The 15,681-nt window shown below is 36.5% G+C and overlaps 1 protein-coding gene across 6 annotated transcripts in view; it reads right to left on the bottom strand.

Annotated features, from left to right (window-relative positions):
• Positions 1-15,681, bottom strand: part of IPO8 (importin 8) — a 76,675-nt gene that overhangs the window by 39,187 nt on the left and 21,807 nt on the right. For all 6 annotated transcript variants that reach the window (XM_528766.8, XM_016923711.4, XM_016923710.4 and 3 more), the window contains 9 exons: positions 15,447-15,531; positions 12,406-12,540; positions 10,594-10,693; positions 7,589-7,665; positions 7,144-7,260; positions 6,635-6,724; positions 4,901-5,066; positions 3,737-3,897; positions 2,560-2,685 (listed from right to left, as the gene is read on the bottom strand). In XM_528766.8, the coding sequence (XP_528766.4) occupies positions 2,560-2,685; positions 3,737-3,897; positions 4,901-5,066; positions 6,635-6,724; positions 7,144-7,260; positions 7,589-7,665; positions 10,594-10,693; positions 12,406-12,540; positions 15,447-15,531 (1,057 nt within the window). The remainder of the gene's footprint in view (positions 1-2,559; positions 2,686-3,736; positions 3,898-4,900; positions 5,067-6,634; positions 6,725-7,143; positions 7,261-7,588; positions 7,666-10,593; positions 10,694-12,405; positions 12,541-15,446; positions 15,532-15,681) is intronic.

Here is a 15,681-nt window from a genome sequence, read left to right as displayed (position 1 = left end):
GATGCTGTTTTGTTTTTAAACTATCTCTGCAGCTCATTCTACTATGCCCCACACACACTTGTGAAAACTGGACGAGGTGATTTCTAAGGTCTCTTCAAATTTAAAATACAAGTCCTAAGTATAAGACAAAAGAACTATCCCTTAAATTTACTTGTAATTTAATTTGGAACATCTCACTGTTACCAAGAGGACCATATAATTTCAATACAGAAGGACACAAAAATAAAATAATGAAAATGAAAATAAAAATTAAGCCCTTTAGGCAAATGAAGACTAGTCCAGAAGAGTATCAAGCCTTTTTTTTTTTTTTTTTTGGAGACAGAGTCTCGCTCTGTCCCCCAGGCTGGAGTGCAATGGCATGATCTCGGCTCATTGCGAGCTCCGCCTCCCGGGTTCATGCCATTCTCCTGCCTCAGCCTCCCAAGTAGCTAGGACTACAGGCGCCCGCCACTACGCCAGGCTAATTTTTTGTATTTTTAGTAGAGATGGGGTTTCACTGTGTTAGCCAGGATGGTCTCGATCTCCTGACCTCGTGATCCACCCGCCTCAGCCTCCCAAAGTGGTGGGATTACAGGCGTGAGCCACCGCGCCGGGCCTTATCAAGCCATTTTTAAGAACCAAGTCAGCCGGGCATAGTGGCTCATGCCTATAATCCCAGCACTTTCAGAAGCCAAGGCGGGCATATCACTTCAGGTCAGCAGTTCCAGGACTGCCAGGCCAACATGGTGAAACCCCTTCTCCGCTAATAATACAAAAATTAGCCTGGCGTGGTGGCAGGCAGCTACTCGGGAGGCTGAGGCAGGACAATCACTTGAACCGGGAGGCCAAGGTTGAAGTGAGCTGAGATTGTGTCACTGCACTCCAGCCTGGGCAACAGAGCAAGACTTGTCTCTGAGCAAGACTGGTCTCAAACAAATAAACAAAACAAAAAAAAAACCAAGTCATCTTCCATTGGCACGTCATAAACACAGGATAAACCAACAGCTACGGCTGGGCACGGTGGCTCACACCTGTAATCCCAGCACTTTGGGAGGCCGAGGCGGGTGGATCACGAGGTCAGGAGATCGAGACCATCCTGGCTAACAAGGTGAAACCCCGTCTCTAATAAAAAAATTCAAAAAAATTAGCTGGGCGTGGTGGCGGGCACCTGTAGTTCCAGCTACTTGGGAGGCTGAGGCAGGAGAATGGCATGAATCCAGGAGACGGAGCTTGCAGTGAGCGGAAACTGAGCCACTGCACTCCAGCCTGGGTGACTGAGCGATATTCTGTCTCAAAAAAAAAAAAAAAACAAACCCACAAAAACAAAGAAAAAAAACAACAGCTACATGGTTTAACAATGCTATTTAAAGTAGTAGTAGCAGCCAGGCATGGCGGCTCACGCCTGTAATCCCAGCACTTTGGGAGGCTGAAGCGGGTGGATCACCTGAGGTCAGGAGTTCAAGACCAGCCTGGCCAACATGGTGAAACCCCATCTCTACTGAAAATATAAAAATTAGCTGGGTGTGATGGTACACACCTATAGTCCCAGCTCCTCGGGAGGCTGAGGCAGGAGAATTGCTTGAACCCGGAAGGTGGAGGTTGCAGTGAACCAAGATCATGCCACTGCACGCCAGCCTGGGTGACAGAGTGAGACTGTCTCAAAAAATTAAATAAACGAATAAAAGTAGTACTAGCACCTGCTTCCTAAGTGCTCACCTTGTAAAACAATAATTGCCATCAGTGCCAAACAAGTCAACTTGCACTCACAGAAGCAATGAACAAAAATCTAATTTGAGTTAAGGAGAGGCCATGGGATACTTGGGAAGCAGCTGTAGGTTTTAAATGGGGATAAACTGATACATTATCAAAATGATCTGACTACAAACCCAAATGTACAACTTACTAGCTCTGGGACCATGAGCAACTTTCTTAAATCCACCTGAACTTTGTTTTCTGCTTCTGCAAAACAGACTACCATTACCTGTGCTAGCTATGTCATGGTGGCACCAGTAAGATCATATCAGCTGATGGATGTGAAAGCACTAGATAAATAGCTGTATAAAGTCTTATCCCAATAACACTCTGGAATTCAGTTGAGTAAATATGCTTTTCAGCTCTTTCATTTATTCCTTTCCATTTTTACAGTACTTGTTATATCAGAATTCTGTTCCATTACCTAACACTTGCCACCGTGATTGAACTGCTGTCTGTCACTCTCTACCAAGAATTCTAGATTGTTGGTTCCCAGAAAGCTGGGCTCATTTCTTATTCAATTTGGTATTCCCCAAGAACCTAGCCTGGCACATAGCAGATATGATTAACTGAACTCAAGTTAATATAAAGGGATATATTATATACTTTATAATATTTACATTATAATATTACAAATATTATGATGTAATATTATAATGTTACTCAGTCATTTTAATATGTTTCCATAAAATGTGAGGGCAATTTTTAAAGCCTAGCAACATAACTAAGTAGCAATTTAAAAGTGGAGACTTCAAAATTCATGGCCACTGATCACATAAATTTCAGTTAAATGCTACTATTATATCATAAACCACAAAGAAATCTCACCTCTTTATGATCTTCTACAACTGTTAAGATAGTATCAATGGTATGTAAAATTCCCATAGCCATTACTGTTTTGTCTTCAACTTCTTCATATTCATCACTTTGAAGAACTTTGCCAAATATCTCAGCCTATGAAAATAACATTAAAGTATTCCGCAATTAGTAGTACTGTTACGTCCCCGCTTTATAAAAGTTAGCAAAATGGCAGTGTCACACATCTGAAGTCTGCATTGCTCAAACTTTGAAGTCTGCACTTTGCTGACTGAATCATCTCTCTTCTTAAAATAACAGAACTTGTCATGTTTTAAATATAGCTATTTACATTAACTATTATATCCAGAGAGCTAATATTTAACTTCTGGTTGTCACTAAGCAAGTAAAATCACAATCTAGGACAAGTGAAATCAAGTAATAGTAAAAAGAAAAATGCAATAGAAGACTGAGAAGTCAAGGAATCACTTAGAAAATGAAACAAAAAAAAAAACAGACATGGAAAACAGGAGGAAAAGTTTTTAAAAAAATTAAGAGACACAGTCCAGATGTGATTCTCCATATCAGGAAATACAAACAGAAAAAAAAAATAGGAGAAATTTATCAAAAAAGTAAAACAATAAATTGCCCCAAACTGAAGGAAATGAGCTTCCTGATTCAAAGCCCAGAAATTAAAACTTTAGAAAGCACATATTATAAAATTTCAGAATATTCTAGATGAAAGAAATTATCCTAAATGTGATTAAAGTCTAATGAACTATAGTAATATCAGAATAATTTTTTATCAATATTTCAGTTACAGTCATGCATCGCTTAACATGGATATATTTTGAGAAATGTGTCGTTAGGCAATTTCATCCTTGCTTGAACATCATTGAATGTACTTAGGCAAATCTAGATGGCATAGCCTATTGCTCCAAGGCCACAAACCTATACAGTTTGCTAATGTAGTGAATACTTAGGCAATCATGACACAATGGAATTATTTGTATCTAAACATACAAAAGGTACAGTAAAAATATGGTATTATAATCTTAGGAGTGCACCATCGTATATGCAATCTGTCATTGACTGAAATGTTGTTATGCAGCACATGACTGTACAAATAAAACTGAACTCCATATTTTGGAGTTTATTTAGATTACTCAAGGTTTCTAAACCAAATTAACATAAAACTGCCCGGTCTTACCAAGTGTTGGGTCATATCAACAGCAATTGAGGCTACCTCTTGACTGTATTCACATATCATCTTCTGGATGACATTAGTAACATCATCATTTTCTGTCTCTCTAACAATGTGCAACAGTTCCTGCATAATAGGCCTCACATGTGGCTTCATATATTCCTTAGCTAATTCAATAAAACAAACAAAAGTAATAAAAATTACCATGCCCAGATGATAAAAGGAATTAACTTGGTCACAAGGTCAAGTGACCCAGGGTAATACCTAAATCAGGTTCTAGATACACACTTGCTCTGTGGTAAGTTACAAAGCTGTACCTAAATAATGTTCACCAATATATCAATTTCCCAAGAGTAATATAAGGATAAGAAGTCCTGCACAGGAGAGAACTGTCCTGTGCAGAAACTATCGCAAAATACTAATAGCCCCCACTGAGAAATTCTAATTATACATACACTTGGTCATCAGAATGACTTGGAAAACATGAATCAGTTCTCATGACAAGTTATAAAAAACCATGTATGTGAAGACTATCCCGAATACTGATGGGGCCCCTTCCCTGCCCCAGGCCATCTCTACCACCCTCCCTTGCCATGTGTACAATATCCAATCCTCCCACTGAAACATTGTTGAATAGAGGCAAACTACGTTCATGTTCTTCATAAAGCTGAACTTACTTTCAAAGGTTTATTTGAACTTTGATCAGAACACTCTGAACAAATGAGACATCTGTTATCACTCACTAGAAATACTACTTGCTACTTTCAAAACTAGGGGAATCAGAATCCCAGAGGAGAAAGGAATCATGAAGTCATTCAGTCCAACTCCCCTAAACTTAAATATGTGGAAACCTGAGCCTTGACAGATCACACACCTTGCCCAGGTTTCCATGGCAAGTTAGGAGCAAAATCAAAACTGGGCCCAGGTCTCTTTATGCCCAGCCTATCCTAGGGCCCCACAATGATTAACATGTTTCCTAACCTAAAATTCTGAAAACTACAGTCAATAGGAACACCTAAAAAGGACAAGAATAAATTCCTACAAAATTCTGAGAGGGCAAAACCTCAGAATTCCAAACCCTGAACCCTCAGACATGGAGATGCATCTTCATTAGGGAAGAAAGTAAATGAAATTATTTGAGAAAACGTCTAAAAGGTATTTTGGCTTTACCTTGTATCTGGTTAGAAATTAAAGACTGAAGAGCAAGGGCAGCTTCAACTTTGACAGGCATCTCTTTATCTTCAATCAGGCTCTTCTTCGCTAATTCAACGGCATTTCTTAGATTGAGCTCATTATGGAACTTCAAAGAACTAAATGCATGAAGTACCCAGCAAGACTGTATTATTAAAAAAGGTAAGTAGGGAGCTATTAGGATTATAGCATTCTGTAATAATATCACAGATATAAGAACTTCTTAGTAAAATATCAATTCTATGAAGAAATGTTTGCTTTTGGGGTAACACAGTAGCCTTAGTTTCTAACTTCTACATCCCTCTTTTTACAAGTAAGGCATTTTCATTACTTCTAAAATTACCCATATGCAATAACATTTTTCATAGGAAAGAGAAAAAGAAGCCAAATATGTCTTTGACAAAAATCTATTTACGCTTTTAATAAATATTATAACTCATAATTAATTTGTTATATGTAAAAGCAACTCCAAACCAGTATCTGAAATTCATTTGTCACACTTAGGTAAAACATTATTTTCCCTTACACTAACTGGTTTAGTAAGCTTCCTTTTTTTCACTCACATAGGTACCAAAAATTTTAAACCTGGTATAGATGATCACATTTTAACTATTAGACCACAGAATCATTATTATATTTTACTCTCTGTGTGCATCAAACACAATCAACAGAAATTAATTCTAGTTACTAAAGACTTTTAGCAAGAGAATCACAATTCATATAACTTCTCAAAGGTAGGAGCCCCACTGTAAAAATGCTCATGTGCCCTCAGTGTCCCTAGTCCACATTTGCCCAGATATTGCGCTAGTAACTATTATTTTATAAAATGCTTTCTAGTGTACAAGGCATTGTTAATATATGTTGTTTTTAGCAAGACATTTTTTGTGTTGATATATTTATAAAGAGAAATACTAGGCTCTTGAATAAAAGTCCTGTTTCTATTTCTCCATAAAATATATTGATTCTAAAAGAATATACACATAGAGCACAATTTCACATGGATTATTAATCTCTCCACTTTACTAAGGCAAATCTACCTAATATACTGAAAATCAAATTCAAGTTCTTAGCCAATCTGGAATTTCATGTCATTTTATACACAAAATAAATCCATTTGTGAATTTAAATTGTATCACTGCTATAAAATCACCTTTCTCATTTCATGTTTTACATATGCAGCAAGTGAGGCTAGGGTGACAAATGAAATAAAACCAGCAGGAAATAAAATCCATAAATATTTTCCTTTTTTTTTTGAGACAGGGTCTCACTGTTGTCCAGGCTGGAGTGCAGTGGCACGATCTCAGCTCACCGCAACCTCCGCCTCCCGGGTTCAAGCAATTCTCCTGGCTCAGCCTCCCTAGTAGCTGGGATAACAGGTGCCTGCCATGAAGCCCAGCTAATTTTTTGTATTTTTGTAGAGACAGGGTTTCACCATGTTGGCCAGGCTGGTCTCAAACTCCCGATCTCAAGTGATCCGCCCACCTCAGCCTCCCAAAGTGCTGGGATTACAGGCATGAGCCACTGCGCCCAGCCTATAAATCTTTTTCTTTAATAGTCTGTCCTTTATTCAGCTGATGTGACCATAGGCAGACATTCTAATTGACTCTATTTCATCTCAATATGTGGCAAAAGGTCAATTTATCCAAAAAACATTTATTTGAATAATTATCTTATGAAGATTTAAGATACATAACAGAAATATGAAAAACTTACTCTAGCTCGAAGATATCCCAGGTTAGACAATAATAATGGAAATACATGATTTTGTAGAAACAGCTCCATTTGGTCCTTGAATAAACTCTTCTATTAGGAAACAAATTTCAACTTATCAATTTCTTTTTCATACGTAAGAATCACTTCCTAATCAAGTGTGTTTACTATGACTTGCATTTAATATACTTCTAATTTTGTAAAATTATTTGACCTATATATTGCATGTTTTAAAACAAGACAAATATTACCTTAGATCAGTTTGATATTGATTGATTTTGTAGACATAAGATACTTTGTATCCCTTTCACATAGCAATAGTTTCATACTGAAAACTTTAAACAGTCAAATTTTCTTTTTAATTAAAGAAATAGATGACAGAAAGAAGGATAGTTGTGAACTCAATTATCCAGAGGTAGTCACCAGCTTTAAATTAGCCATAACTTTCATATTCTCTCATTTGCCTATGCTTTACAATGTTATTAAGTAAATTAAATTTTGATTATCTTAACCTTCAGTAAAATCTCAGCTAGGGAACCAATCACATGCAGGGCTCCATCTTTCTTCCTAGGGTCAAAGTTCGGGTCTGTCAGGATTTGATAACAGAATGCCATCATTTTTGGCAACACCTAAAGAAACAGAAGAATCCATTTAGTCTACAAGAACTTTCATTGTCTTACTATAGTATTAACTATGATGCACAAATTTTTAAAAATAAAGCCATTTTATTATGTTTTATCAAGCAACTATAAGCTCAATAAGAAAAGTACAATTTATTAAGAAAACGAAATAACCATGATACCCCCTTTCCCCTCACCAGGAGAGGAAAAAAAAATCCTTAAGGTGACAAATTATAACGAATAACAACATAATTTCTCAAATACTAGGGATATACTAGAGTATCAACTCAACACAGGCCACCTTTCAGTTTTGGATTTAAAAAGAAAAATGAAATACCTCTTTTCTTTTCTTTGCAGCAGTATATAAGAGAGTCTGGGCTGCTGTGGTGGGAGAAGCATAATCTTCAAAAATATCTAAGATTTTAAAAGGTTAAAACCATGTTAGTGAAAATATAATTACTTATTCTAGATTTTAAACCTGACTGACCGCTATTCTAAACCAAAAAAATAAAACCATCCACATATGACACTGCTTGACAGTACTAAAAAGGTAAGGATATACAGTGGCACCACAACATTGCTGTCTCCTGCACAAAACAATGTTCCTCAAACTCTACAGGTTGTCCTTTCAAACTATTATATTGAAGAAAACAATGCATTTACACATCTGTTTCACTGAGAACAGAAAAAGTGCTTTATTTCTATCAAAAAACAACAAAAATTCACTCAGCTCTTACTATGTGCCAGGTACCATTCTAGACCCTGGGGATACAAAGATCAAACAAAAAGGTTCTCACGGAGCTTATGTCGTGAAACAAAGAAACAGATTATACATATATACACACATAATAAGTCAGGCTAAGAACAAATGTAAAATAGGGTAAAGAGACAGAGTGACAGAGTATGGGGTGCTAGTTTAAATAGGGTGTTAGCGAAAGCCTCTCCAACTCTGTTAAGGTAACATTTAAGCAGAAATTGAATGAAATGAGGGAGAAAGCAATCCATGGATAAAGCACTCCAAGCAGGTGAAACAGCAAGTATAAAAGCCTTGAAGGACTGCTAGGACCATGCCTGGCTCTGTCGATACGTAAGTTCAGCAGGTTTCGTTGAATATATACCTATCTAAAACTTAACATATCACTTAATACCATGAACATTTTCACAAGTTTCAGAATAGGCAGTTTTACATAAGAAACTGAAGTCTTGAGAGGTATCTGATAAGTCCTTGTTTAAATACAAAAGATAAAACCAAATCTAAGTCTACCTCAAAATATAAAATACAAACATAATAAGAACATTTTTGGAGTACTGTACTTACTCTGTGCCAAGCAGTATGCTACAGTTTTAGAAGCATCTTGTATTCTATGCTAAGCAGTTAGTTCATGTGTATTATCCCATTTAATCCTCCCAGCACTATTATCATCACCCGTTTGACAGCTGAAAGCACTGAATTTTAGAGAGGTTAAGTAACCTGTCCACAGTCACACAGCAGGTAAGTGACCAAACCAGCATTCACACCCACGCTATCTTAACATCAAAGCCTGAGCTCTTGTTAGTTCTTACCAAATCAAAAAACATTATTGGAGGAAGTGAGGAGATGTTGGTTAAAGAGTAGATAAAAAGAATAAACTAAAACATTATTATTTAATCAGTCAATACATTTAGATAGGAATGCTTTGTTTCACGTAAATAATTGCAAGTGCCAAACATATAAAAAGAAAATGCAGTAATTGTTCTTCCCTATGGTTACCCAAAAGTAAAATACACATATCAAATAAAAGCCACTGCATTCCAGTCTACAGAAGGAAACGATTAAAGAAAACTCACTTCAGCTAGTCAGTCTTGAGTTACCCATATCCACTTTTAAACAATAAAATGTAAATTCCCACTGTTAATCAACAGACACAGAGTTCTTATTTTCTAAAAACTGGGGTATTTATACCTATCTTATCAGATATGAAGAATATATAAATAATGGTAACTTTCTGAAAGCTAAACAAATACTCTGTACATCACAAAAACACATAGGTATTATGAAAGAAGTAAACACTAAAAGAATGCCTTGCAAGGCAGGAGGATCACTTAAGCCAGGAGTTCGAAACCAGCCTGGGAAATATAGGGAGAACCTGTCTCTGCAAAAAATAAATTAGCCAGGTGTGGTGGCACATGCCTGTGGCCCCAACTACTTGGAGGCTGAGGTGGGAGAGTCACTGGAACAAAAAAAAAAGAGAGAGAGAGAGAAAAATGGTTGGCTAATCACTCAAAGCAAACTAGAAAAACAAAGGCATAAGAAAGGGGAAATAATAAGTTACACATATGAATAATGATTTTCAAAAGAAAAATAACAAATCAAGCAGATGATAAATGTTTCTCATTGATTTGCTTTTCTGATACTTTGTCTCCAAGAGAAAACGGGATCCTCACTTACTGAATCAAATAATAGAAACACAAAGCTCTGTAAAAACACAGCCCAAAAAACTAGCATCTGTACCAGTAGGTTTAGCTTACGTAGCTAGACACACCTGGCTGAACTAAGGGGAAAGCACTGCTTCATTACAGCACTTTCAGCACGCAGCGCTAGATTTAGCAATCATTTCTTTCAACATTTATTGAAGGCATACTGGAGGCCAAGCACTACTGGAGGAATGCAGAGGTGTAGAAGAGACAGAAAATGCAAAATTAAGCAAATAAGGTAAAATTCCTGTCCTCAGAAAGCTTCTAAGTTGTGGGAGATAGGTATGCAAATTAATATTTTGCTATGTTAAGTGCTTGAGTGTTCCATGAAGCAATTAATACAAACTGGGAATAAAAGGGAATAAATCAGGCCACCTACACAATTCAACAGTTTCCAGGAAGATCCAAGTTAAAAGGACACCCAAAGAATTGGACCACACACAGTAGGGCCCCCATACGAATTTATTTCCCTTGTGGAACACTTAGTCTTTCAGACAAGCAAGCAAACCAAATTGGGGTACCCCTAAAATATGCAGAAATCCAAAGTATTTCCCACATGAGAACAACCCAATCTATAAATGAGTCTCCCAAAAGGCACAAAAACGGATGGTCCCTGCAGATCAGCATCACAACAGCATAAGTAACAGATGGCTCAACTTGAGCACCCGTAAGAGAGATGAATGAGGTGGCTTTTCATCTCCCACATCCGACAATCTCAAGTTCTCTAGTTCAACAAAATAACATCAAACTCTCAAAGTTTCAGATTATGTCATGCAAAACAGAACCTGGGAGATTTAACAAAGTAATAACATTTGCTTAAAAATATAAATTTAGTTATATTACTTTACATATCCAGGAACTGATGAGAAATAAAACCATCTCAATTACCAAATTTCATCCTTATATACTCATATGGATCTTCTTGCCACAGCTCTTCATCCTCATCTTTATAACACATCACAGAAAAAATCACATCTTCAGAGATATTCTAAAATGAGAAAAAAAAAAAGTAACAAATGGGTATAGGAATACTAATAATGTACTTGTTGACAAGTACATTCAAGTTTGAGGAATACTAATAATGTACTTGTTGACAGCCTTTATGATGTTAGTTTTCCAAACTCTGTGTGTGTGTGTAAAATGTCAAGTCGAGGTTATATTTACTATTATAGTTCTTATTTTGAAATTTTTTTTAACATTTCCATTTTAGTCCTAAATGTCCATGTATTAACAATATTAAAGGGCCAGGCACGGTGACTCATGTCTGTAATCCTACCTCTTTGGAAGCCCAAGGGCAGAAGGATCGCTTGAGGACAGGAGTTCAAGACCAGCCTGGGCACTGTAGCGAGACCCCCATCTCCAAAAAAATACATAAAAACGTAGCCAAGCATGGTGGCGTCCATCTTGGAGGGTCTCTTGAGCCTAGGAGCTCAGGGCTGCAGTGAGCCATGATCATGCCACTGCAGTCCAGCCTGTGCAACAGAGTGAGACTCCAGCTCCAAAAAAAAAAAAATTGGAATTTTCTTTACTTCTATTCCCAAAAAAACTAATTTCCTACTCCACAAATGTAAGTTTCAGTTAGAGAAAAGTCCTATCTACTAGCCTCTCTGTGCACTGCTACTAATGTTCTATTAAGCCCTTTTAGGCTCTAACAACAATTTATATAAAAACATGATCATCTCTTACCACTTAATTCCAAATTAAATAATTCTAAGTGAAAAAATTCAGCCTAAGGATCAGCGTTTTCTTATTCCTACTTTACAGCTATGTAAAAATAAAGCCAAAGGTATGAAGTAGAGAAGAAATGTTATCACAACTCACCCTTACTTTACAGGAACACAGCAAATGAAATCAGTATCTTTATTAATTAATTGCAAAGAAATTATCACTATTTGATCAAAGTGATTAGGCAAATAGTTATTAAGATATCTACATAAATCAAAGAAAAGATATCTGTTGGTAAGACGGGTAATAACACTAAAATTCTATCCTGGACAGCAAACAGCAAAGTGAAAGATTTTTCTTTTCAGATATCATTTATAAAATTTAAGAATTCACAGTTTGGGAGAGAGTAGGTATTCAGTTCCTAAGACTGTCAAATTATCCAATTATTTGTATACAAATAAGTATTTATTTATTAGTGGCCTATAATTTTCCATTCCCATTTGTTCTTTAGCTAAATAACAATGCTGAATTCTACCTTTAGGCAAACGATATAGAAACAATGATGCTATTGAACTTAACAATCCAAGAAAAGAAATAAAAACCTTGCTCATACCTACAAAATAAAACGGTCACATATCAGTCTTCAATTCCTGCAAAATAACACTACCTTAGTAGAGCCCTGGTAAGTTTTCAAAATACTTTCTCACAAAATACCTCATTTAATCCTAGCAACTTTTAGATAAGAATAGAAAAACACTATGTGCCTTAATAGAGGAGAAAATGAGGCTTAATGAGATTAAGCAAGATCAAGTGAATCCAGGTCTCCCGACTCATAAAACTTGAAGGCTTCACTTTTCTCAAATGCTTAAATTTCTAAGCCCTTTATATCTGACATAGGACTTCACTCATTAGAAATTATTAATGGTAAAATGTATATATATAAAATGTAAAATATAGGATTAGTAATACTAACTTTGTCTAGAAAACCTAATTTAACTAGAGAATAATTTTGGAGAGCTGCTCTCTGACACTAACCTGTATGTGTGGCTTCATCTGCTTCCAGGTTACAGAATGAACCACCCCTTGGTTGAGATAGTTGAATGCTTGCTGGAGAACACGGGGAGCTACATATTCTTTCTGTCTATATTGATCTAAAATTTTTAGTAGCACCTATAAGAAAACAGAAAATACAGACTAACATAAACAATTATAAGGTTAAAAGGGGGAGGTGCCATTTTTGGCATGACCTAAAATTCAGAATCCATAGAAAAATAAACAGATTTGGGAGAAAAATCAATGTTTTGTAAGAAAGCTCAGACAAACAGCTTGAATTATTAGATAGGTCCATGTTATATTGAACTAAACGGTGTCTCATTGTAACTTCCAGGCAAAGTCTAAATTTCTATTCCACTGCTAGCTCTTCAAAGTAAGTTAAAACTCCTGTTTAAAAAATTACAATAACAGGAGCCGGGCACGGTGGCTCAAGCCTGTAATCCCAGCACTTTGGGAGGCCGAGGCGGGCGGATCACGAGGTCAGGAGAACGAGAGCAACCTGGCTAACACGGTGAAACCCCGTCTCTACTGAAAACACAAAAAAATTAGCCGGGCGTGGTGGCGGGTGCCTTTAGTCCCAGCTACTGGGGAGGCTGAGGCAGGAGAATGGCGTGAACCCCGGAGGCGGAGCTTGCAGTGAGCCGAGATTGCGCCACTGCACTCCAGCCCTGGGTGATAGAGCGAGACTCTGCCTCAAAAAAAAAAAAAAAAAAAAAAAAAAAAAAAAAAAAAATTACAATAACAGATCTGACTAAAGAAACATTAAAAACTTCCATACAACAAGAGACAGCACAAAGATGTTTCATTATTTCATAAAGACTCCTTCAAATTAGAAGAGAAAAGTTGTTCAAAAAATAGTATTGGCACAACTGATTAGCCCCCTGAAAAAATTTAAATTAACTCCCTCAACTTCACACCAAAATAAACTTCAGATGGGGAACTATTTTAACACTGACGAAAAATGATAGCACAGGATTCCTTAAAGAAAACATGGGAGAGGATTTTCTTTTATAATCTCAGATTATAAAAGAAGGTATTTGTAAACACAACACAACTGAGAAGTTATTTTTTAAAAACTGATTTTTTAAAAATTGATTTAAAAAATTATTTATAAGGAAAAAGCCATGCCAAAGCACCTCTGACTGGCTCAAGGACCTTTAGGCAACTTTCTTCACTACAGCAAGTTGCCTTCCAATTCCTGGTCTCCAGAGCTCTTCACCATATCAAGCTTATAAGTGAGTTGCTGAATAAATAAAAAGCATTCTTTCAAAATAGGTACAGAAATTATAAATTCAGAATATGGATTTTATTCAAGTTTCCTAAAACTCAGGTTTACCAAATTTGTTGGAAGTCCTGTCATCATGTAGAAACCCCTTCTGTGATGCAAGCTAGAAATGGATGATACTGAACATGATTCTTTCTAATACAGATGTGGCTCATACAAAGTAGGGGTGATGGGAGATGGGAAATGGGAGATTCTCTCCCTACACAACAGTGGGGGAGAGAAGAGTCCCTGATAAGAAAACCATTTTTAAGTATCAGGAATATATCCTTAAATAACCATGGTACCAAGAGTTTATAACACGGATATAATGGCATTTTTATATGTGTATACATGTATACACACACATACATGTTTAGGACACTGAAAAAAAATCGACTCACCACACTTCAAGTGGGAATTAACTTTAAGATACTTTAAGGAGTTTAACATTAGTGGACAGCACTGGAAGGGGCAGAAGACAGATGACCAGCTTCCTGATTGTCCTGGTTTTATTCACTAATTTTCCCTATAGATTATCTCACCAGCCAACAAAATAACTTGTGAGAAATTCAACTATATAACTACAACTTTCCTGAACTGTTGCATTGTACTTTTTAGAAAGCATTCTACTAGGCAAAATGATAACACATAAACGGAAGTATTCCATCTCAAGACAACAGGTTCTAAGTACTTAACATTATAATGCTGACAATAAAGAGCTATTTAAAAAAAAAAAAAATCTAGAGCCGGGCACGGTGATTCACACCTGTAATCCCAGCACTTTGGGAATCCAAGTTGGGTGGATCACTTGAGATCACGAGTTCAAGATCAGCCTGGCCAACATGGTGAAACCCCACCTCTACCCAAAAATATAAAAAATTAGCCAGGTGTGGTGATGTGTGCCTTTAATCTCAGCTACTTGGGAGGCTGAGGCAGGAGAATTGCTTGAACCCAGGTGGCAGAGGTTGCAGTGAGCCGAGATTGTGCCACTGCACTCCAGCCTGGGCAACAGAGTGAGACTCCATCTCAAAAAAAAAATCTAGAAACACCTTCTATGTCAGTAAAGCTTTTCCCTATGTCTAATTAGTCTTTGCTTCCTCAATATGGTCCTGACACAGCCAGTGGTCAATAATTAATAAATTTTATTGAAACATAAAAATATGATTTAAATGGCAACACTGATCAACCAATTTTCATGGACCACTTGTCCTTTGTAGCTTTTAAAATTTTTAAACATTATATCAACTTGGATTGTTTCAGGAACTAATTTTCACTATATAGAATGGTCCCCAAACTTCCATAGAAATGTTTAAGTTCTCAGCTAAGAGTCTTGACGTCTAGTAAGCTCAACTACTCTTCATATAGACCAATCCATATTATATAAGTCTTCCAAAATAAAAACTTAGAACAAAGAGGTGAAGAAATAAAGATCAAAAAACTCATAAGAGGTCAGAGAATTAATAGAAGAACCCAATCTAATACTGGTGACTGCTACACCACTATCAACTTAAAAGGTTTGAGTCCAGAGTCTAGGATTCAGTTCTGGTGGTGGCTGTCTCGGGACATTTGGTTCTAAAACTAATTGCACTGGAAACTTGGTTTTAAAACTAATTGCACTGTAATACATTCCCAGAACTGTCCTTCCATCCTCTATAAATATGTAATGAATTAGTATGTTTGTAACCTACTTCCAGTAGACAGAAATGCCTTTACTTTCAGTAGTAACCATTCTTCTATTTTAAAAGCATAAGTTTATTACCTGCTGAATGCCCACCGCATAGGTTTTCAAAAAGAATTCAGAAAATTCAAAGTATTCTTTTGTGACATTTCCTGGGCTTCCATATCTTAAAATACAAAGAGAAAATGTACAAATACCGTGAATTTTACAAACAGCATGCTTGCTAATAATTTAAATATAGTCCCTTATTCAAAGATGGATTCTACTGGGACAGAAAACTAACACTGCCTTTTTTTCCCACAAGCCACAAAATGAA

Source organism: Pan troglodytes, chromosome 10 (assembly GCF_028858775.2).
Source record: "Pan troglodytes isolate AG18354 chromosome 10, NHGRI_mPanTro3-v2.0_pri, whole genome shotgun sequence".
NCBI classification, from domain to species: Eukaryota; Metazoa; Chordata; class Mammalia; order Primates; family Hominidae; genus Pan; species Pan troglodytes.
Note: the sequence above shows the minus strand (reverse complement) of the source record. Positions and strands in the feature narration are given on the sequence as shown.